Below are 25,064 nucleotides of genomic sequence, written 5' to 3' on the forward strand. Positions count from 1 at the left end.
GATCAATTTTTAATACTCCTTCTCTTCTTCTCTTTTAAACAAACCCAAACCATGATCAATTTCTATATGTGTGTCTGTGTGGGTACAAACTGTTGAAATCTTTACTTAGTATAGAGTTGATCTTATGTATATAAATATAATTAAAAATGAATCTTAATTAAGAATGGGATGGGAGAGGGAATAGGAAGTGGGATGTTTTGGGAGTAGAAAGGCAGGTATAGGGGAAAGACTGCTATATTCCAAAAGCTGTGCCTATGAAATTTATATTTATTAAATAAAAGTTTTCAGAAATTAAAAGTAAAAAAAAATTAAGGGGAAGAAACATAAATTGGATACTACTTATCCAATTCTAAGTAAAATTACTATATTAGGTGATATTTTTTCTTGTAATAGAATTTTACTGTAAATATCTCTTTTGTGGGCAAGAGAAAGTTAGCTATTCTTTTTGATCTTCCCCAGGGTTTCATATTCTCAAAATTTTTATCAGCAAAATTGTGTGTGATTCATCACCCTTTACAAGATACCAGTTTTAAAAGCATGAGCACCCAATTCTTGTTCTTTATCATTCAGGCATAAATGGGAACATAGGCAAGAGTCAGAAATGTTAATATTAAATTTTCCAAAGAAATTTTTATAATTACAATTTATCATGTTTATTCAGAATTGAGTCTCCTGAAGCAGTAACAGTTCCTTAAATTCTGCATTGTTTTGTCTTTCTAAGACTCTGTTATGTTCCCAGCTGTGCTATCCTGACAGTGAAATTAAGAACATTGATGCTTACTCATTTCTGGACCCACAACATCTAGTACAAACACATACATATAAGACTAGACTTGAAATTTCACATAAAAATGGAGTAATTTTTTTCTAGATTTTACTTAAGGTACACAAATTTCATGCATTACATATATACAGATTTAGGAACATAGTGATACTTCCCATCCCACCCTTCCTCCCACCCATGCTCCCACCTTTTTTCCTCCTTCCTTTACTATTCCCATTCTTAATTTTTACAAAGCTCTATTTTCAGCTAAATTTATACTCATAAGATTAATCTAAGTTCTCAGTAAAGAGTTCTAAGCACCTAAGTAAGGAGTTCAACAAATAGTATGAAGAAAAAAGAACAAAACACTCTTCCTCATCACTACAGACAAGAGCTTTAAATGATCATCAAATCTCAAAATGTCAATTTCTCTCCAATACATTACATTTTGGGTACTCTATTAGTTACCATAGATCAAGCAGAACATATCGTATCTGTCTTTTTGGGACTGACTTATTTCAGTAACTATAATGGTTTCCAGCTGTAGCCATTTCGTTGCAAATGACCGAAATTTTTTTTACCACTTGAGTAATATTCAAAAGTGTATATGTACCATAATTTCTTTATCCAGTCATCAGTTGATGGACATCTGGCTTGATTCCATAGCTTATCTATTGTGAATTGAGCTGCAATGAACATGGGGTACAGATAACTCTTTCATATGCTGATTTCATTGCCCTTGGGTAAATTCCCAGGAGTGGGATTTCTGGGTAATATGGTAGATCTATTTTCTGATTGCTGAGGTTTCTCCATACTGATTCCACAATGGCTGTACATTTTACATCCATGCCAACAATGTATTAAGGAACATTTTCCCCTACATCCTCACCAGCATTTCGTGTTTGTTAATTTCTGTTTGACAGCCATTCTAACAGGGGTGAAGTGGAACTCAATGTGTTTTTTTTTAAATTTTATTTAATGAATATAAATTTCCAAAGTACAGAATATGGATTACAATAGCTTCCCCCCCCCATAACTTCCCTCCCACCCACAACCCTCCCCTTTCCCGCTCCCTCTCTCCTTCCATTCACATCAAGATTCATTTTCGATTCTCTTTATATACAGAAGATCAGTTTAGCATACATTAAGTAAAGATTTCAACAGTTTGCACCCACATAGAAACACAAAGTGAAAAATACTGTTTGAGTACTAGTTATAGCATTAAATCACAATGTATAGCACATTAAGGACAGAGATCCTACATGAGGAGTAAGTGCACAGTGACTCCTGTTGTTGACTTAACAAATTGACACTCTTGTTTATGGCATCAGTAATCTCCCTAGGCTCTTGTCATGAGTTGCCAAGGCTATGGAAGCCTTTTGAGTTCACCGACTCTGATCGTATTTAGACAAGGTCATAGTCAAAGTGGAAGTTCTCTCCTCCCTTCAGAGAAAGGTACCTCCTTCTTTGATGACCCTTCTTTCCACTGGGATCTCACACGCGGAGATCTTTCATTTAGGTCATTTTTTTTCCAGAGTGTCTGGGCTTTCCATGTCTGTAATACTCTCATGGGCTCTTCAGCCGGATCTGAATGCCTTAAGGGCTGATTCTGAGGCCAGAGTGCTGTTTAGGACATCCACCATTCTATGAGTCTGCTGTGTATCTCGCTTTCCATGTTGGATCATTCTCTCCCTTTTTTATTCTATCGGTTAGTATTTGCAGACACTATTCTTGTTTATGTGATCCCTTTGACTCTTAGTCCTATCATTATGATGAATTGTGAACAGAAATTGATCTCAATGTGGTTTTGATTTGCATTTCCTTGAAGGCTAGTGATCTTGAACAGTTTTCATATCTGTTGACTGTTTGAATGTCCTGTTTTGAAAAATTCCTGTTCAAATCCTTTGCCCATTTCTTAACTGGATTGTTAGTTTTGTTGTTGTTGAGGTTTTTGAGCTCTTTATAGAATCTGGATATTAATTCTTTATCAGTTTCATAGTTCACAAATATTTTCTCTCATTCTGTAAGTTGCCTCTTCACTTTGCTGAGTCTTTTCTTTGCAGTGCAGAAGCTTTTCAGCCTGATTTAATACCATTTGTCAATTTTTGCTTTGATTGCCTGTGCTTCTGGGGTTTTTACCAAGAAGTCTTTGCCAATGACAAATTCTTGCAAAGTTTCTCCAATGTTCCCTAGTAATTTGAAGGTATTGTATCATAGATTTAGGCCCTTGATCCATTTTGAGTAGATTTTTGTGTACAGTGTAATGTAGGGCTCTTGTTTAATACTTCTGCCTGTGGGGATCCAGTTTTCCCATCCCCATTGTTGTAGAGACTGTCCTTAAAAATAGAATAATTAATTCTGCTCACCATGATGGGTATCAATGAGGTTGTTATGGAATAGATACTTAAGGAAGTTGCCTAAGGGGCAAAATTTTAAAAGATCACTGGGAGACTCCAGAAGAAAATGGGCACTCCAGATAAAAAGCACAGTATTTGCAAAAGCAAAAACGGTAAATTTGCCTGGACTTGTGGAAGTAAAAGTGGTTGAGATCAAAACTAGAGGATCAAGAAATGAACTTGGGGGAGGAGGCAGAAACAGATGAAAGTTTTTCTACACTTACCTAAGCAGATTAAACTGACCAGGGAGAGGGTGGTAGGCAGTGTTTTGGCATAGTGGGTTAAGCTGGCATACCATATGGGTGCTGTTTTCTGTCTCAGCTGTTCCACTTCTGATCCAACTCCCTGCTAACAGACTGGGAAAAGCAGTGAAAGATGGCCCAAGTGCTTGGGCTCTTGCTATCCATGTGGGAAACCCAAAAGAAACTCCTGGCTCCTGGCTTTGGCCTGGCCCAGCCCTGGATGTTGCAGCCATTTGTGAAGTGAACCAGTGGATGGAAGATCTTCTTTCTCTATCTTTCCCTCTCTGTAACTCCACCATTCAAATAAATAATTTTAAAAAAGAAGAAACTGGGTCCTAGAAGTAGGATTGAGCCAAATAAGGATTTGAAGATTTGCATTTTAGGAATTTTGCTTTGGCATCACTCTTGAGTAGTGGATAGAAAAGAAGACAAGTCTAGAGCCAAGGAGACTAACCCATGCAAGTCTATAGAGGTCAGCCTGCTAAATTACAAACTGGAAGGACAAGACAGAACAGGATCTGCAGAGTCCCTCTTCTAAAAGACCCTATTCTGAATGGGGATTAGGCACACACACTTGGAAATAGACTTCCTATGTGAAAGTAAAGAGAATTTATCTAGATATAAGAAGTGGTTGGGACTATAAAATAACAGTGACTACTAGGGAATAGATGGCATACCAGAAGAGTTCCGGGGAACATCCTTTGAGGGGCCAACAGAAGAGCATTGAGTTACAAGGGCTAGTAACAGGTAGCCACATTCCTGAGTGCTTGCCATCAGATACTAGGAGTTAAGACCCATGCGTATCACCTTGCTACTTGGCCCAGGCTTAGCCCACCTAGCATGCCTAAACTAATATAGGTGGAAAACTTATAGTAAAACTTAAGAACTCCACAGTACAAACATCTGATTGCTTTTCAAATAGGCATTTCTAAGGATACCAATATTAAAGACTCCATTCCCTGCTAAATGTAACAGAATAATTCATCTGGCAACTTAATCTTCATTGCCATGTTGTCTTCTGTTGTTACGTGGTCATAGTAAAATGAAAAATGAGCAGCTTTAACTCACATGTCAACTTGTCAACATTTCTTCCCTACCACATCAAGACTTCACAGTTACTTGGTCCAGAGAAGAAGGTGGCACTTCCTCTGTCCTGGCTTGCCATCTGAGCTCCTCACAACTATCAGTGAACCCTGATTTTCATGGAACAAAATGCTGGTAAACCAGAATGATTTTCTATGACCTTGACAGATCTTAGTCTTTCAGATAGTGGAGAACATTTATACAATATTTCTTCAAACAAATATATTTACTCATTGTCCACACACTGCATATAGGTAAGTAGCAGTTGGGTTTAGGTAATGAGTTTTGGCTGTAGCAGTAGGGGTTTTTGACTATCAAATAGGTAAATTAGATTGGCTTTTAAGAAATACTTTCTATTACAACTTGTCAAAATTTCATCTACAGAAATCCTTCTGTTCATGAGAAGAGACAGCCTTCCTTCTTCCAACCATATAAAAATTCTGTATTGAAAAAGCTACTTTAAGATTTCCTCTTCCGGGTTTCAACATTTCCAGAATAAAGAAAAATATGTACATGTTGGTGACTATGTACTGGGATCTCCAGCTCCTGCTACACACACCATTAACTTTAACGCTTAGGCATGGGAGTTGATGCTGTAGCACAATAGGAAGTTAGAACTGGGGACTCTACTAATTGCACAAGAAGCAATGCATTGTCTGAGGATGGTGGAAATGGTTGCCACAGGATATTTGAAGCACTAAGATTATACCCCTAATGATAGTTAATTGCTAAAATGCATTTTAAAAAATATTCTTAGTCCATTAAGTAGAGTGTCATGGAATATCTTCCATGAAGTTGCCTTTCTTTGTGAGCTGCTTGGTCCCCTCTGCCCTTACCAACTTGACATCATGAGGACCATAGCAGTCCTCTTTCTAACCTTCAGTAAATGTATTTGAGTCAGTGGAACACATGCTTAACACATTTTTTTCTATCATCCTAGTTGTGCAAGTTAGGAAGAATGACAAATTTGGAGGTTTGGTGATTCTGTGTAGTAAAATTTAGAAAGCACAGAGTTGTGCTTAGGTTATGTGGTCTTCAAATAGATGGAAGCTTTTAGAGATGGAGTTAACCTCCCTTTATAGAGCTGCCACTTTAGGAATGCAGAATGAGCAGTTGGGAATGCATCTGAAGTTCCTATTTTTCTATATAATAAGGATGTCAGTTTATGTAAAATATAGTTAAGCCTGCATTCTATTTTTAAAACTGTTGCCTCATATCGGATTCATTTTGGAGTGTAGAAAAATAATCAGGAAGAAAAGTTCTAAAGAGTATGTGTTGCCCATCGTCCTAATCAGAGATCCAATTTACAGTTCACATAAAGCAAAGTATCAGGACCATTCTGTGTCTCACAAAGAAAAGGGATTTTCAGAGCCTCTTATTTCCAAGTAAACCCTAGCCAGTTAGAACTAGGGGAAGATCTTGGTACAACTGTTTCAGAAAAAGGCCTGTGGCAGGTACCACTCCAGTAAGGAAGAGAGAATGACAAGCAGTCCTGGTGCCTCATTCATTATCCTTTTGAGGAAACTTGGTTTTCTGTTCTGAATTTCAAATTTAGACTTCTAGTCTGTCTGGGAGATGCTATAATGTTAGAAAATGCGGCCCAGCTATGGGAGACTTACAATTTCTAGAGTCTAGATTTGCTTATTAAAGGCTGCACTGAACTGAATGGAATTAAATAATTCTTGCTAATTTTGCTGCTGAATCAATACTGACCTTGGCAAATCTCTTTACAAATAGGGTAACTGAAGGTCACAGATAAAATGAGAAGCAGTAATACTGTTCAGTATTTTCTTCAGGAGTAAAAAACAGTACATATAAAAACTGTAGAAAATCACCTTAATATTTCTACATATTCTCTTCTCCCCATGGGTATAGAATATCAGAATGAAGCATATAAATGAAGACACTCATGTTTTGTTGGTTATAAAACATTGCTTTTTTTTTTTAAAGTAATGAGTATGCTCACAGGCCTGTGCTGTGGTACAGCTGGTTAAACTGCTGCCTGCAGCACCAGCGTCCCATTTGGGCGCCTGGTTTGAGACTTGGCTCTCCACTTGCAAAGCAGCTCCTGCTGATGTGCCTGGGAAAGCAGCAGAAGATGACCCAAGTGCTTGTGCTCCTGCTACCCACGTGGGAGACCCTGAAGAAGCTCCTGGCTTCGGCCTGGCACAGCCCTGTCCATTGTAGCCATCTGGGGAGTGAATCAGCACCTGGAAGATTCTCTCTCTGTAACTGCACCTTTTATTTTATTTTTTTTTAAAGAGTATGCTCATTAAAGTTGATGTCTGTTATTAGTAGACCTACTCATTTTATTTTATTTTATTTTATTTTATTTATTTTTTTTTTTTTTTGACAGGCAGAGTGGACAGTGAGAGAGAGAGACAGAGAGAGAAAGGTCTTCCTTTGCCGCTGGTTCACCCTCCAATGGCCGCCGCTGCAGCCGGCGCACCGCGCTGATCCTGGCAGGAGCCAGGAGCCAGGTGCTTTTCCTGGTCTCCCATGGGGTGCAGGGCCCAAGCACCTGGGCCATCCTCCACTGCACTCCCTGGCCATAGCAGAGAGCTGGCCTGGAAGAGGGGCAACCGGGACAGAATCCGGCGCCCCAACCGGGACTAGAACCCGGTTTGCCGGCGCCGCAAGGTGGAGGATTAGCTTATTGAGCCACGGCGCCGGCTGACCTACTCATTTTAAAGAATAGCCCATAGATATTCCTCACCCCTCCACACTAAGTTGACCTTTGTGCTCTAATATTTACTCCCTGCTCATTGTGGAACAGTAATCACATGATTAGTGGGGATTTGACTTTGGTAACCTAAATTCTCCAAATTTCTATATCCCAGAAATCCTCTCTTCCTTTAATACTACTGACAATAATTCTAACTCTGACCAGGATGCTGGCTGGAAGCTTAGGCTCCTCTGTTTATTCCTGAGAGGCTCCAAGCACTCTTATCCCAGGGCCACCTGTTACCTGCAGCTTCTCTCATCACTTCTGAACTTCTCATTCCTACTCCTCTAGGACACTTGGTTCCACAAGCAGGGAGTGAAACGCATTCTTCCTTTATCTTCCAAGGAGAATGGTAGGCAGAGGCTAGGTTGTAGTAAGTAATTACCACTTTGTAAAAATGTGTTAATTCCCTTATGACAATATAAAATTAAGATAAAATGAGTAGATTCATTGCCTTTTAAGCTGGCTCTAGTCTCTCCCTTTTTTTTTTTTAACTTTTATTCAATGAATATAAATTTCCAAAGTACAGAATATGGATTACAATGGCTTCCCCCCCATAACGTCCCTCCAACCCGCAACCCTCCCCTTTCCCGCTCCCTCTCCCCTTCCATTCACATCAAGATTCATTTTCAATTCTCTTTATATACAGAAGATCAGTTTAGCATACATTAAGTAAAGATTTCAACAGTTTGCTCCCACACAGAAACATAAAGTGAAAAATACTGTTTGAGTACTAGTTATAGCATTAAATCCCAATGTACAGCACACTAAGGACAAAGATCCTAAATGAGGAGTAAGTGCACAGTGACTCCTGTTGTTGACTTAACAAATTGACACTCTTGTTTATGGCCTCAGTAATCACCCTAGGTTCTTGTCATGAGCTGCCAAGGCTATGGAAGCCCCCTGAGTTCACTGATTCTGATCATATTTAGACAAGGCCATGGTCAAAGTGGAAGTTCTCTCCTCCCTTCAGAAAAAGGTACCTCCTTCTTTGATGACCCATTCTTTCCACTGGGATCTCACTCACGGAGATCTTTCATTTAGGTTTTTTTTTCCCCCCAGAGTGTCTTGGCTTTCCATGCCTGAAATATTCTCATGGGCTTTTCAGCTGGATCCGCATGCCTTAAGGGCTGATTATGAGGCCAGAGTGCTGTTAGGACATTTGCCATTCTATGGGTCTGCTGTGTATCTCACTTCCCATGTTGGATCATTCTCTCCCTTTTTTATTCTATCAGCTAGTATTTGCAGACACTATTCTTGTTTATGTGATCCCTTTGGTTCTTAGTCCTATCATTACGATCAATTGTGGACAGAAATTGATCACTGGGACTAGTGAGATGGCATTGGTACATGCCACCTCGATGGGATTGAATTCGAATCCCCTGGTATGTTTCTTTTTTTTTTTATTTTTTTTATTTTTTATTTTTATTTTTTTTTATTTTTTGACAGGCAGAGTGGACAGTGAGAGAGAGAGAGACAGAGAGAAAAGTCTTCCTTTGCCGTTGGTTCACCCTCCAATGGCCGCCGCGGCCAGCACGCTGCGGCCGGTGCACCTCACTGATCCAGTGGCAGGAGCCAGGAGCCAGGTGCTTTTCCTGGTCTCCCATGGGGTGCAGGGCCCAAGCACCTGGGCCATCCTCCACTGCACTCTTGGGCCACAGCAGAGAGCTGGCCTGGAAGAGGGGCAACCGGGACAGAATCCGTCGCCCCAACCGGGACTAGAACCCGGTATGCCGGCGCTGCTAGGCGGAGGATTAGCCTAGTGAGCCGCGGCGCCGGCCCCCTGGTATGTTTCTAACTCCACCGTTTGAGGCAAGTCAGCTTGAGCATGTCCCGAATTGCACATCTCTTCCCTCTCTTATTCTCACTCTTATATTTAACAGTGATCACGTTTCAGTTAAGTTTCAGCACTTAAGAAGAATTGTGTATTGATTACAGTATTCAACCAAAAGTATTAAGTAGAACAAACAAAAAAGATACTAAGAGGGATAACATATTAAGCTGCTCATCAACAGTCAGGGTGAGGGCTGATCAAGTCACCATTTCTCCTAGTGTTCATTTCACTTTAACAGGTTTCCTTTTTGGTGCTCAGTTAGTTGTCACCTATCAAGGAGAACAAGTGGTATTTGTCCCTTTGGGATTGGCTTATTTCATTATGTTGAGTGAAATAGTCTCTCCCTTTTAACCCCAAACTGGTTAATATTATAGGAAATGTAGGTTTCCCACAATGGAGACAATGAGACTGGCAATGTTTATGCTCATAACAAACTCTCCTGTCCAGACTGGAAACTTGACTTTTTCTAGAAAGAATCTTTATTATCAAATTTTGCTTCCTACCTTGCATACAGAAATAACCACTTTTTAAAATAGTGAATATATTCTACCTTCAACCCATCTCCTCAAGCCTTTGTGTTTCTTATTTAGCAATTTTTTTCTTCCAATTCACAGTCTTTGTTTCTCTGTTTATTTAGAATCATCAAGTCAAGGAACAGATTCCTGGAAAACATATGTTCCAGTTTTGGTGCCTTTCTTGATTTTGGTAGTAATATTCTGCTATATACAAAGAAGATGCATCCTTTCAGCACAGGTAATATGGGAAATCTGGGCTAAAGCCCTAGGTATTCCATGTTCTGTTTATTAAAGATGACATAGAAATATTTACCTGTACTGCAACTGGGCATGTAAGCAGGTCTGAATGTTCTGAAGAGTTATTTGCAAACTTAACAAAAATCCTTTTAAATTCTCCTACATTGGCACCTAATAATTGTGCTTCTCAAAATTTATCCTAAGTGATCAGAGATACACTAAGCTGTACAAGCACATTTAATGTAACACACTGTCTTCTAGTATTTCTACTGTTTTCATTAAATAGGGGAACTTATTAAATTAATGGAAAGTCACATATTCTTTCTTTACAAAAAGAAAAGTTTTAATTTGGCATGAAAATGAAAACCAGGAAGCTCCATTGACTTGCATGGGAAAACAGCTGGAAAAGAAATAAGCCAAAGATTTAGGGTGCTCTTTGGAGTGACTGCACCATGGGTTCCCCCACGTTCATACCTCACCAGATACTGTAAGTTCCTGGGCTCTGTAGTCTCTTGCTCTGAACTTAGCCTACAGCTGGTGATGCTCAAAAATGTAGAGTCCTTATGGGTCATTTTGTTTCTTTCTAAATTAAAAGCAATGTAAATTTTTGTAATAAACTTGTGCTATTTATAGAAATGTAAAATAATACCTTGAGATGCTATTGTTATGAGACTTAAAAATATTTTGCTTGCATGAACAGAATTTGAGCTGCAAAGGATCTTGGCAATGCTTAGATATAATTTATTGCCATATTTTGTAGATAAGGAAACAGGATTACAGGAAATTTGCTCAACTAGAGTAGTTGTGTGAAACAGATAAGTGTGCCCCATCTAAAACTACCCCACTAAACAGTGGCAGAGGCAGGCCTATGCCCTTGGAAGTTCTCCCTCATTCCATCATCATGCCCCACATTCCAACTATCCCCACCCCCCGTCCCCGCCAGGGAAGGCTCTGACTGCCCTGAGAAGTAAAGCAAGATCCCATGTCCCTTTCATGTGATCTTCTGTTGGATATTGGTCTAATGCCACCATTGCAGTTGCCAAGTGTTTAATTATAGCAGAAATCATTATTGAATATTCAGTTTTAAGAGTGATAGTGAGCAAGAGCTTCACCGTGTCTAGCCCTGTGATCATTTGAGTTAATAGGCAGGCCAGTCTCCTTACTTGTTACCCCTGTCCCATAGACGGCCAGAAATGGTGAAGTTTATTCCCTAAAGGCAGTTCCTGACTTAATATAATGACACTTGTGATTAAGTTAGATTCAGATGATAAGAAGAAGAGGGGGTGCCACATACAGCTTAAGAATGACAGTCTCATTTCTGTACTGCGAGTCTGCAGCAAACACATGTCAACTGGAATAACATGGTACACTCAAAATGATGCAAAAATGAACACACAGGACAGTGTATTCCCCGTGAGCTAACATAACCTGATTCACTCACAAACCCAAACTTGAAGTGACATGGCGAGGGAGAAGTCACATAAAATAAGCTGCATTGCAAGGACAGTGACCCACAGTGGAGGCATGCAGGTAGATGAAAGTGACCTTACACTTACTTGATTATAATTTTATATGACTATGGTTCATATGTTATGCTTTTAATTCTCTTTTCAATTACTCCATTTTACAGCATCCCTTAGTCTAGCATATATAGGAAATATATATATATATATTTATAAATATATATATATATATATATATATAATTTGAAAGATAGAGTTAGTGAGAGAGAGAGAGAAAGGTCTTCCTTCCATTGGTTCACCCCCAAAATGGTTGCTACAGCTGGAGCTATGCCGATCCAAAGCCAGGAGCCAGGTGCTGCTTCCTGGTCTCCCATGTGGGTGCAGGTGCCCAAGGACCTGGGCCATCCTCCACTGCCCTCCTGGGCCACAGCAGAGAGCTGGACTGGAAGAGGAGCAACTGGGACTAGAACCCAGCGCCCTTATGGGATGCCAGCAGTGCAGGCAGAGGATTAACCAAGTGATCCATGGCACTGGCCTCAGGAAATATAGTTTAATAAGATCCAGAAGGAAACTGGAAACCTAATTTGATAAGTGATATTCCTTAACCACTATTCTCAGCCTGTCCTAGCATATAATTTTCCATCATTAGCAGTTGGCAAGGACCAGCCAAGAACAATGATCCTAAAGCACTACTGCCTTTCTCTGCTTTTGCAACACCTGAATCAACCATAAGAATTTACTGTTGGTTTTGATGATGAGTTTCAACATTGGGTGCAATTTTTATGCTCTTTGAAGAAAGACATGAGGAAGGGAATAAATTGGGCAGTTCTAATATCATAACTATACTGATGCAGGAATAAGAGAATTTGAATATTTGAATAGAAAGTTTTTTAAAAAATATTTTTCCTTCTCTACTGATGAAGGGAATAGCAATGCTTACAATGGAGAGGAAAATACAATAGAACATATTTTCCGTTATCAAGCCATTTAATAGTATAAAGACGCTGCTGCAAAAAGGTAATTGAAGTTAAATTTATTAAGTTTGATTAATTTATAATACTTGTACATTTCAAAAGGATTCCGTGTAATATTTCAACACATGTATATTGTATAAACTAATAAAATCAGGCAAGTAGTCTTTCCATTTGCTTATATTTTCTTTTTGTTTGGAACCTACTAGCTCCTCTCTTCCAGTTCTTTATGTAGTATTTAATACATTAATGTGAACTAAGTCACCCCACCTTGCTGTGGAAAACTGAAATTTCTGTGTTTTGATACCTGCTATTCAACCTCCCTCTTTCTCACCTCCTAACCTCTGGTAATAACTATTCTAAATTCACATGAACATTTTAAGCTTCTATCTACAAGAGAAATATGCACTGTTTATCTTTCTTTGCCTGGCTTATTTCACTTAACAATGACCCCTAGTTCCAAACATTTTGCTGAAAATATCAGGATTTCATTCCTTTTCATGACTGAATATCACTTATTTTTAAAATTTTTTAATCCCTCATCCATTGATGGACATCTAGGTTGATTCTACATCTTGGCTATTGGGAATAGTGCTGTGATGAACGTGAAAGTAAAGCTATCTCTTTCATAGGCTGATTTAATTTCCTTGGGATACATACCCAGACATGGAATAGCAGGGTCACATGATAAATCACATTTTAGTGTTCTTTGGAACTTCCATGTTGTTCTCCATAATAGCAGTAGTGCTTCTCATTCCATGAACAGTGTGAATAAGAGGTCCTATTTTTCCATATCCTTGGCATGTTTTGTTACTTTTTGTTTCTTGAAAAAAGTAATTCTAGTTGTAATGAGGTGTCTCATGTGGTTTTGATTTGTGCTTTTTTGCTGGTGATTTTGAGCATTTATATATATATATGTGTGTGTTTGATAATTCCACTTTTAAGAAATGTCTATTCAGATTCTTTGACAATTTCTTAACTGGATTGATTCTTTTTCCCAGAACAATTTGTTGAAGACACTGTCAACAAAGGTAACAAACACATGCACTAGAGAAAAGACAATCAGGTGACTATAGATACATAGATTAATTGCTGGGATACCTATTAAGTTCCAGTGGTCTGTGTTCCTTCGTTTTATGTCACTGCAATACTCTTTTGTTTAAAGTAGCTTTATAGTATGTCTTGAGATCAAGCATTGTGATACCTCCATCTTTGTTCATTTTGTTCCATATCGCTTTGCTTATTTGTAGTTCTTTGTGATTTTCTTTCTGGTTTTGTAAAGAGTATCATTGATATTTTAACTGAGATTATGTATGTTCAATTCACTTATTGTTTTCTGTTAGGTTTTTCTATATATATATATATTTATGTGATTTCCAAATTGGAATAATCTGAATTCCTTACTTTCTACTTGTATGCCTTTCAATTTCTTTCTCCTACCTATTTACTATGGCTAAAATTTCTAGTAGTATTTTGATTAAGAGTGGTGGGAATGGACATCCTTGTCTGTTTACAAATGGTAGAGGAAATGCTTTCAGCTTTTCTCTATTCAAAGATGTTGACTGAAAGTTTTTCATAAATAACTATGATTATATGGACTTATTTTCCTTCTGTACCTAATTTGTTCAGGGTTTTCACCATGAATGGATGTTGAATTTGATCGAAGTTTTTTTATGCATCTGTTGAGATATGCTTTTCATCCTTCATGCTGTTGATTACGTTATGCTTACTGACTTACCCATATTAAGTTATCTATGCATCCTTGGGATAATTACCACTTAATCATGTTGGATATGTAATTGTATTCAGTTTGCTAGTATTTTCTTGAGAATTTTTAAATCTTTGTTAATATATATTCATTGTTTTTTTTTTCTTTTGTTATGTCCTTGTCTGATCTGGACTCGAGGTAATGCTGGCCTCATGAGTTTGGAAGGGTTATTGCCCTCTCAAGAATGTAGAATAGCTTGAGAAGAATTTTCGCTAATTCTTCCCTACAATTTTGGTAAAATTCAACCGTCAAACCATCTGGTGCTGAGATTTCCTTTGTTGGGACACTTTTATTGATTCAGTCTTATTACTTGTTATTTGTCTATTTAGGTTTTTTGTCTTTGTGATGTAATTTTGTTGTATAGGTCTACTTCTAGGTTATCCAATTTTTTGGCATAGAGTTGCTCATAATAATCCCTAGGGATCCTTATTTTTCTGTTATAAGTTGTAATATCTCCTTTTTTATCTCTGATATTGAATTTTCTCATTTTTGATTAGTTCAGATAAAGGCTTATCAGTTTTGTTTATCTTTGCAAAATACCAAGATATTGTTTTTTTAATATACAATTGATTTCTGCTGTGTTCTTGGTTTTTCTTTCTTTCTTTAAATCTACGTGCCCAATAAAAAAAATATAGACAGAGGGAGAGACAGAGAGAAAGGTCTTCCTTCCATTGGTTCACTCCCCAAATGGCTGCTAAGGGCAGCGCTGCACCGATCCGGAGCCAGGAGCCAAGTGCTTCTTCCTGGTCTCCCACGCGGGTGCAGGCACCCAAGCACTTGGGCCATCCTCTACTGCCCTACCGGGCCACAGCAGAGAGCTGGACTGGAAGAGGGGCAACCGGGACTAGAACCTGGAGCCCATATGGGATGCTGGCGCCACAGGCGGAGGATTAACCAAGTGAGCCATGGCCCCAGCCCTGGTTTTTTCTTTCAACTTTAGGTTTTTTTTTTTTATATATAGGTATTTAAGATATATCATTAGGTTATTAGATACTTTGTATTTCTTGATAGGGTATTTATTTCTGTAAACTTCCCTCTGACTGATTTTTCTATATCTCATAAATTGTGATATGTGGTGTTTTCATCTTTGTTCCAAAGAATCTTTAAATTGCTCTTTTGATATTTTCAGCAATTCGTTGTTCATTCAGAAATTGTTTTATCTCTTTGTATCTGTACTCCTAGATTTAATTTTGTTGTTCATTTCTAGATTTATCCTCTTTTGGTTGGAAGAAATACATGGCATGGTTATGATTTTTTTGAAATTTTTGAGACTGCTTTATAGCCTAATATGTGGTATATCCTAAAGAATACTTCATCTGCTGATTGAAAGAATATGATTCTAGAGCTATGGGGTGGAATATTCTATAAATGTCTGTTAAGGTCCAGTTATTCTATAGTGTCGTCTAACGCTGATGGTTCTTCATTATTTTTTGTTTTTATGATCTGTCCATTAATAAATGTGAGGTGTTGAAGAACCCCCACTATTATTGTATTGCATGTTCTCTCCCTTTAGATCTAAAATTTTGGTGCACTGCCTTTGAGTGCATATACATTTATCACATATTCTTATTATATTGATCTGTTGATCATTGTATAGTGATGTGATATAAGTATAGCTATTCTTTCTTGCTTTTAGCTGTCATTGTGTGCCATCTTTTTTGCATACTTTCATTTTCAGACTATGTATGTATTTAATAGTGAAGTGAGTTTCTTTTAGGCAATTCATCTTTGGGTCTTTGTCTTTCAGTCTATTTAGTCTATATCTTTTAAATGGGTAATATAGTCCACTTACATCCAAGGTTGTTATTGGTAAATAATGACTTACTCGTCATTTAAAAATGCCTTCTGTTTATTTTGTTCTTTTTTAAGGAGGTTACATACTTTTTTATGCGTTCATGATGGTAGTTACATTTCTTTTGCTTCTGAATGTTGAACTCTCATAAGCATCTTCTGTAAAGCTGGTCAGTTTTTGTTTGTCTAAGAAAGTTTTTTCTTAATTTATGAAACATAGCTTTGTTATATATATTATTCTTGATTGGCAGTTTTTTTTCTTTTATAATTTGGAATTTATCACATTATTTATCCATTCTCTTTTTCTGTAAGATTTCTTGTAACAAAATCTGCTGTTAGTCCAATGGGGTCTCCCTCAAGTTTGACTGGACATTTTTCTCCAATAGGTTTTTGAACTCCACTTTTGACAATTTCACATGTTGTGAGGTTCGCTTATGCTCATATTTGGCATCCTATGGTTATCTTGTATTTGAATGTCCATATCTTTCTCTAGATTAGTGACTTTTTAAATTTTATTCTTTTATTTAAAAGGTTTTATATGTCTTTAGTCATTTCTTCTCCTTCAAAAATTCCCTTAATTTGAATATATTCATTTAATGGTGTCTCATACATCTTAGATCTGTTTTCATTCTTTTAAGATTTTTTGGTTTTTGTGTGTCCAATAGGCATTTTTTTAAAAAATCTGCTTTTTATAGTCTGTTTATGCTTTCAACATATGTATGTTATGTTTGACTAATGAATTCTTCATTTCTATCTCTTGCCTGAATTTTCCATTCATATCATGCATTGATTTCCTTAGTTTATTCAATTGGCTGTATATTTTCTCTTGTAACCTTATATATAATTCTTTCGAATTCTTTGTCACATATTTTGTCCACTTCCTTCTCTGGAATCTGATACAAAAGATATTGTGATCATGTTGTTTTGCTTTTTCATGATTCTTTTATCCCTGCATTGCTATTTGCATATCTGGCACATAAGTTGTTTCTGTCACTTTTAAAGGGTAACTTTTGTGGATTAAAGGATTTCTCTTGAAACATGTCTTCAAATATAAGTTTGGTAGGCTACCTTGGCTTTTGTTTCAGTTGGATTTTGTAGTGTAGTGGTATCACTATATCTTTTTCTATGGTTATTGATAGGGGGATGAGAGCTATCCTCCTCTCCCAGCTGGGGTGAGCAGATTCTGATGGTGGGAATTGGATCATTACAATGGTAACCCTAAATCTGGTTGGGGCACATGACTCCTTTACTAAACAAAGTAGGGATATGGTGGGAATGGAGCTGTAGCCTTGCTAGCCCAACATCTGGTAGGCGTGCATGTTTGCTGACAGCAATCAAAGCAGGGGCAGGAGTGGTGGTGCTAGCTTGTGGTATGTTCTCCACGTGGCCTGTGCCTGGTTGTGCTGAACCACCTATTCCCCATAATGCAGATCATTGCCTCATATAAATTGCTGGTGCCACAGTTGTGTTGCTGGGTTTAGTGAGCTTGTAATCATTTTTTTCTAGTGAAGTGTAATATCTTTTGGGTCTCAGGGATGGAGATGCATAGGGATTTCTGTCCCTCAGGACAGTAACTCCTGTTTCAAGATGGTATCACACTGCTGTAACTTTTCTTCACTCCCCAGAACAAGACAATGTGAGTTCCTTTGCTGAATTTAAGCTGTTGTGTATTTTCTAGGTAGCTTCTCTTATTGAGCTTCAGGGCTGTGAAGATGAGGATACTTCCTGTAGCCAAGAGTGCTGACCTGCAGCATCCTAGAAATGGGACAAGGCTCTCCTATTTAACTTTTCCCTTGCAATAAGAATTACCCCAGTCATGGGGCCAGGGTCACAGTTACCAGTTTGCTTTGTTCCTGTCTTTATGCTGCCCCCCCCATGCTACCTCGTCCCACGAGATTCCCATGTAGCACTCACTCAGTTCTAGTGTTCTTCCTTGGACACTTACCTGGTGATGTAGCTGTTTACTTCCTCTTTCAGTTGTTTGTGATGGAGGAGGCAAATGCTGGGAACTTTAATTTGGACATCTTGGAGAGCCTGTAATTGAAGATAGACTAATTTACATATCATCATGTAAAACTCTTATGGAGAGACAAATTCAAGAGAGATTGTGGGGTAATATAGCAGGAAAAATACAATTAGGCTTTTCTCAATGTGTATAATTAAACAGGTTCTATTGGCTTAAATGCAATATTGTTCTGCTGGTCTCCTGTGGCTATTTGTAGAGATCTCAAGTGGCACTATGCCAAAGGTTGCTCCAATATACTTGTTTTCCTATGACACAAGTTAGAAACCTAGGATTGTATAGAAGCAAAGAGACACAGACACATGTGAAACGGAGAGAAGCAGACTATGGTTTCTGCCCAGATGTAGGCTGCTGACCTTCCATACCTTTCCAGTGACTTCTAGGCTCTTGGCAACTGATAATTCATTCACACATTGTAATGGAATTGCATACTCCCCTTGTGCTTCACAACTTTCATTATTTCTGTGTTCCATTAATTATAAAACAACAAAGGGTCAGAAACAATATAAGCTTATTTTCCCCCAGTTAAAAACCGAGGAATTTTTAACAGGGAGATTAAAGCTGGTAAGACTTAGAGTTCGTAGCTACCTATTTTATAATTATCTTACAGATATTATAGATGCCAGCAGTATTTTACCCCTACCCTACCATCGTGAAATACTTACAATGATGTCTATTGTTGCAATCAAAATAAACATTTTCAGCCTCCATTTTCTTGATTCTAGTCTCTTTCAGAATATCCATCAGTACAGGAAATGAAGAGAGACTACAGCCACACATGGCAAGCGTTCTTAATAGCCAGTGACTTCGTCACCTGTCTTCACTACGATTCCAAACAACGGCTTGTCAGATATGACAATTCTACTACTACAAAGGCTTGTAACTACTCTTTTTCCTAGCACTATTATTGGAATGTGCCCCCTAGAACTTACGTGTTGGAAACATAATCCCTAATGCAACAGTTTCGGGGGTCGCAGTTTGGACCCAAAAAGAGGTGATTAGTGCCCTGTTTAATTTCATGGTCAGGGGAATAAACTAGTTAGTTTCAGAGTAGATATATTATAAAAGCAGTTTATTCTAAAAGCACATTCTGTCTCTTGCTCTCGCACTCTTATTCTTCTACCATCAGCCATAGGATGACACAGCAAGAAGATCCTTACTAGATACCAGTACACTGATGTTGAACTTCCTGCCCTTCTAAACTATACAAAATAAATTTATGTCCTTTATAAGTTATTCAGTGTCAGATATTCTGTTATAGTAGTACAAAATGAACTAACACATCCAGTGTTATACTCTTCAAGACATCATTCACTGATCTCCTATTATGCTAACATTTTATAGAGGGGATGGCATTGCAGTGGCCTGGGTTAAGCCACTACCTGTGATGCCTGAATACCATATCAGAGTGCCAGTTCAAGTCCTGGTTGCTCCATTTCCAATCCAGCTCCCTGTTAATGTTCCTGGTAAAGCAGCAGAAAATTGCCCAAGGACTTGGGTGCCTGCCACCTGTGTGGGAGGCCTGGATGGATTTTTGGCTCCTAACTTCAGCCCCAGCCATTGCACTCAGTTGCAGACTGAATCAGCAGATGGAAAATCTTTTTCTCTCTATCTCTGCTTCTATCTCTTTCACTCTGCCTTTCAAGTAAATAAATCTTTTTTAAAAAGTTTAGTTGACTAGATGTTAAGGCTTCTAATTCCACTTAGAAAAGAACTATCTTATTTATTTATATTCCTGTTGTAGTCAGCCCAGAAGGCTACAGTGAGGTTTCCATCAATAATTCATAAAACAACATTTCACTAGGAGCTGATTCAAAATCTAGTGAATTGACAATGGGTGAGAGAGCAGGTAGGAGCAGCACTCCCTTAATAAAGGGAGTGAATAGTTGAAAATCCAGGACTAGGAACTAAGGCAATGAGTGTGCTATGTTATTGTATATAGTTTTATATACTAATTATATTAGCACAGCCAACTAGAATTATTATGGTGATTTTTAGAGACCACAAGAATAAGAATGTCAGTATTTCCAAGATTGCGTAGGGAAAAGGACCCTATCAACACAAAAACCACCATCTCTTAAACTGGGTTGCACTTGCCAACACCTGACTCATAGTCAAATGCCATGAAAGTAATTAGGTAAATTTCTCAGGCTCAGTTGGCGTAGCATCAATCAACCTTGTAATAAACTTGGATTTCCATATGTATGTCATGTAAGGAGAGAATGGACAGCCTGGATAAAGTACTGCCTTAATTTTAATCATAAATTTGATAAAAGCAATAGTCTAACAGTTATGCTTGCAAATTTGTCACTATCAAGAGGTTTTTAGAACTTAGTCAATCAAGGGTTTGGCCCTACAGTTTATAAAAGACAAACCCTAAATTGTGATGCTTCTGCTTCCTTGTCCAATTTTCTCTCACCTGACCCTAATTTGAAATCCCATATCTTGTACACAGTTTTGTTAATTCAAAGAGTTTTCTAAAGTGTAGTGACGGAATCCTATTTTTTTTTACTATTTGTGAATATTTATTAAAGAAAAATTTCACTGCAATACTTTTTAGTAATCTTGGTCCCTTTAAATTGTTTCCAAATGAATGAATAATTATATTATTCTTGATAATAAATTAAAATTGGATGTTTGTTCCAAAGCTGAAACTTGCTGATACTCTGCTTTTTACTGAGTAGTATCTGGGGGTGTGGAGAAATCATTATCTTCAGATTCTTAGAAATGACAATAAGAAAACGGCAAATTCTAACAAAGAGATTACTATGAACAATTACTTGGCAAAAATTCAATAACAGAAGAAATGAACAAATTCTTGGACATATACACATTAGAAAGGTTGAATCATGAGAAAATAGGATAATTAAACAGACTAATAATAAGCAGCAAGATTGATCCACAATAAAAAAACAAATCTCCCATCAAAGAAAAGCCCAGGAACAGATGACTTCACTGCTGAATTTTACCAATTATTTAAAGAATTAATACCAATCCCTCTTAAATGTTTTCGAAAATAAATAGAATTCTCCCACATTCATTCTATGAGACTAGTATTTCCCTGGTATCCAAAGCAGAGAATGGCACAGAAAAAAAGGGACGGAATCTAAAGGTCAAATTCTATGACGGAAATACATGCAAATATCTTCAACAAAATACTAGCAAGTCAAATCCAGCAGGACATTAAAAAGATTATTCACTGTGATGAAGTGGGTTTCATCCCAGGGATGCAAAGATGGTTCAACGTATACAAATCAATAAGTGTGACATGCTGCCGCCGTGGCTCACTAGGCTAATCCTCCACCTGCGGCGCTGGCACCCTGGGTTCTAGGCCTGGTTGGGGCGCCAGTTCTAGTCGCTCCTCTTCCAGTCCAGCTCTCTGCTATGGCCTGGGAGTACAGTGGAGGATGGCCCAAGTACTTGGGCCCTGCACCTGCATGGGAGACCAGGAGGAAGCACCTGGCTCCTGGCTTCGGATTGGCGCAGTGCACCGGCCGTGGCGGCCGTTTTGGGGTGGGGGGGTGAACCAAAGGAAAAGGAAGACCTTTCTCTCTTTCTCTAACTCTGCCTGTCAAAAAAAAAAAAAAAATGTGACACACCACATCGACATAAAAAAGGGAAAAAGTCATATGATCATCTGTCCCTCTAATCATGGGTTCTGTGTCCAGGTTCCCCAAAATACACATTAAAGTTATTTGGAAGAAAAAATAGTGCTACCCTACTAAACATTCTAAACATGTACAGATATTTGCTTCTTGCCTGTATTCCCAAAGCAATACAGTGTAACAACTATCTATATAGCACTTGTCAGGGATGATTTAAGGTAAACCTGAGAATGTGCACATGTTATATGCAAATAGGCATTTTATATAAGGGACTTTGACATTCAAAAGTTTTGGTCTCTGCAGAGGGCCCTGGAGTCAAGGCACAGCTCTACTCAGTGTTGACAACCCTATGAACTACTAGGGTAACTAGTGCAGTTTGAGTGTCCCTAAACTGAAAATCCAAAATCCCAAATATTCCAAGATCTGATACATTTTGAAGGCTATCATGACACCACAAATGGAAAATTCCACACTTGACCTCATATGACATGTTGCAGTCAAAATACAGGTGCAGTAAACATATAAAATTACCTTCAGCCTCTGTGTATAAAGTTCATATTCAGCGAGTTTTGTGTTCACATTTACAGGATATCTCATTACATATATGCAAACATTCTGAAATCTGAAAACTTGGGTCCCAAACATCTCAGATAAAGAATACAAAATAAGTAAAATACTAAAAAAGCATCACATTTCAAAAAAAAAAAATTGGATGGTCCAGTCTACAGTACATACTGTTGCATTTCAAGCATTCTCTGAAAGGTAGCTAAAATAACATTATCCAATCCCCTTTCATTTGCTTTTTAAAAGCCAGGACCCTAGTAAAGGCTCTATTTCTTTCTTTATTTTTTTTTAAGATTTATCTATTTATTTGGAAGGCAGAATTACAGAAAGGCAGAGAGAGAGTGAGCGAGATAGGTCTTCCATTGCTGGTTTATTCCACAGATGGCCGCAGCAGTGGGAGCTGTGCTGATTGGAACCCAGGAGCTTCCTCTGGGTCTCCCACGTGGGTGAAGGAGCCCAAACACTTAGGCCATCTTCTACTGCTTTCCCAGACCATAGCAGAGAGTTGGATTGGAAGTGAGTAGCTGGGACTTGAACTGGCGCCCACATGGGATGCCAGCACTGCAGGTGGTGGCTTTACTGGCTACACCACAGCACTGGCCCCAAGGCTCTATTTCTAAGAAAATCGCAATAAGGAATCTGAGGCTACCCAGACCATTCTAAACATTTAGTTCAATTTTGTAACTTTGTCCATTTAATAAGTACAGCCATTCCAGAACCCAGCAAGACAGCAAGATCTCTTGTGTTTTAGGGCCAATTAGGAATAAAAAGCAGAGACCTAGAAAGCAGGATTCTGGCATTTTCTTCTCCTTCTCTACCTCAGTTTTAGACATCTTCCTTCTAGGTCCCCATATTGTTATGGGACAAAATCAGGACTTGTATATAATAGAGTTTGCTCAGAATTTCCAACAGATCTATTTGTGATTTGTATGTTATCTTTGCCGCATGGGCTCCTGGCTACACTGTGGAAAAAATCAAGGCCCCTAAGCTCAGGGCATGCAAGTTCTCCTGGAGTTAAACATTTGAGAAATATAAATACAATGTATACTACATTCAATTGCTCAGTACTTTCATACCAACTGAACAAAGAATTTAGTTAATACATGAAAATATTGCTGGAAACTTTATTTTTCTCATTAAAGACTTTTTAAAAACAACAATCTTGTTATAATGATCTATTTGATAAGTAACATGAAGCCTTAAGTATGCCTTAGTAGAGTTGAATAACTGCCATACCTTCTTTAAACTCTTGTGCTTTAATCTTGAGTTTATTGACTTGAGATTTTATCTTTGCTTTCTCTTTTACTTAATTCAGCTCATGTTGCTGCTTTTTATACTTAGAAAGATATTGATTGATTTGTGCTTCCTATAAAAATAAAAACCAGAAAAATTTCTCCTCTGAATTAGAAAGTTGAAAAATGTGAAAACAATCTAAGATTCTGAGTATTGAACGGCATATCATATTTTGGTATGATGAACAGAAATTCAGGGTTTGTAGCAGACATAAAATCCACTTTTTAACAGTTGGTCCCTGGAAATTCAGAAAATAGCCAGACCTATCCATCAACCACATGTAGTATAGCCTTTCCAGACATGGTGTGTGATAGAGAAACCATAGACTTAACCTCAGGTTTTTGTTTTCTAATCAGTTCAGCATCCTCAATATCAATTCCATCTTTGGGTTGAGAGATCTTGACTTTAAAATTGTATCAATTGGGGCAGGCATTGTGGCATATTGGGTTAAGGTGCTACCAGTATCCCCTGTGGTGCCAGTTCTAGCCCCAGATACTCCACTTCCAATCCAGCTCCCTGTTAATGTACCTGGAAAAGCAGCAAAAGATGGCTCAAGTACCTGAGCCCCTGCCACCCATATGGAAGACCAAGAAGAAACTCCTGGGTTTGCCTGGGTCAGGTCCAGTATTGCAGCCATTTGGGAAGTGAACCAGCAATTAAAGGTCTCTGTCTCTCTGTCACTCTGCCTTTCAAATAAAATAATTATAAAAAGTAAAATTGTATGTCAACAGGTATTTTTTAGATACAGTAGTGTTTTACCCTAAAATGCCCAGAAAATTCAGAACAATGCCAGAGATAATATTATTAGGCATAAACTAATATATATGACACTTACCAATGACATTCCATGGACCTGTGAGTACCAACCCAGGAAGCGCAAGTACATGACAGTGACAGTGGTTTTGTCTACAGCCATATCCATGCTCATCAGGAGAAAGGACTGGGAACTATATTTATATTTACCTAAAGCAAGCCCCAGGGTAATCCTGCCATCTCTCTAAGATACCCTGCTCTTATTTGGCTTATTTCCTACAATTCACACATTTGAGTATGAGAGGGAGAGGGAGAGGGAGAGGGAGAGGGAGAGGGAGAGGGAGAGGGAGGTGGAGGGAGAGAGGGGGAGAGGGGGGAGGAGGAAGGGAAGGGGAAGGGAGAGAGGGAGGGAGGAGGTGGGAGTGGGAGGGAGTGGGAGGGGAGGGCTGAAGAGAGGAAACTGTGGCTACCTGGAGACAAAAGCAGAAACTATTATATGTTGGATGTTAAACTAATTTATAAAAACCTGGAGAGTGAGCAGACTCTAGGACTTGCTGCTTCCCTAGCTCAGGATCGCAAATCTCCATTAACCAAAAAGAACACCTGGGACATCCATGCGGCTAAAACTGGCCCACGCACTTACACCTCTGCCTCCATTTGCTGCTTGCAACTTTGCAGTTTCAGCTGAAGTTTATCCATAAGAATCTGCATCCTGTTCAGGTTTTTCTTGTCTTCCTCTGCCTGAAATGTAGAGGTATGTGTGAGAAGGCAATTTGAAACATCTAGCAGTCTACATCAGGCATAGCTTCATGTGAGGAAATAAGGGTTGGGTAACTTTATTAAACATCATCTGAATGGCTGACTTGAAAAAAAATGGGTTCAAATCTACTTGCTCCAAGTTCTGAGAAATTAATAACCGCAGAACTGAGCAACGACAGAGTCATATATCTTGATCCGCTGTAGCATTCCTTCACCTTTGTTGAAAGAGATATTATATTCAAATTGTTCTTCAGTCCTTCCATCTTAACCAAGCTATAT

The 25,064-nt window shown here is 38.3% G+C and overlaps 2 protein-coding genes across 12 annotated transcripts in view; one reads left to right on the top strand and one right to left on the bottom strand.

The window, feature by feature from the left end:
- Window positions 1-20,465, top strand: part of LOC103350624 (HHLA2 member of B7 family) — a 194,952-nt gene extending 174,487 nt beyond the window's left edge. For all 3 annotated transcript variants that reach the window (XR_011387860.1, XR_011387859.1, XM_070072070.1), the window contains 2 exons: window positions 9,681-9,796; window positions 18,537-20,465. Coding sequence is in view for 1 of the 3 variants with exons in the window: in XM_070072070.1 (XP_069928171.1) it covers window positions 9,681-9,796; window positions 18,537-18,616 (196 nt within the window). In the remaining 2 variants the exon portion in view is untranslated. The remainder of the gene's footprint in view (window positions 1-9,680; window positions 9,797-18,536) is intronic.
- Window positions 1-25,064, bottom strand: part of LOC103350623 (myosin-15) — a 170,990-nt gene that overhangs the window by 28,438 nt on the left and 117,488 nt on the right. For 6 of the 9 annotated variants that reach the window (XR_007908911.2, XR_011387857.1, XR_011387856.1 and 3 more), the window contains 2 exons: window positions 24,670-24,767; window positions 17,734-17,822 (listed from right to left, as the gene is read on the bottom strand). The gene's annotated coding sequence lies outside the window, so the exon portion shown is untranslated. Of the gene's footprint in view, window positions 1-8,052; window positions 17,544-17,733; window positions 17,823-23,216; window positions 23,347-24,669; window positions 24,768-25,064 lie in introns of those variants that run through there. The other 3 variants (XM_070072066.1, XM_070072063.1, XM_070072067.1) reach the window with 3 other exon arrangements.

Source organism: Oryctolagus cuniculus, chromosome 4 (assembly GCF_964237555.1).
Source record: "Oryctolagus cuniculus chromosome 4, mOryCun1.1, whole genome shotgun sequence".
Classification (NCBI taxonomy): Eukaryota; Metazoa; Chordata; class Mammalia; order Lagomorpha; family Leporidae; genus Oryctolagus; species Oryctolagus cuniculus.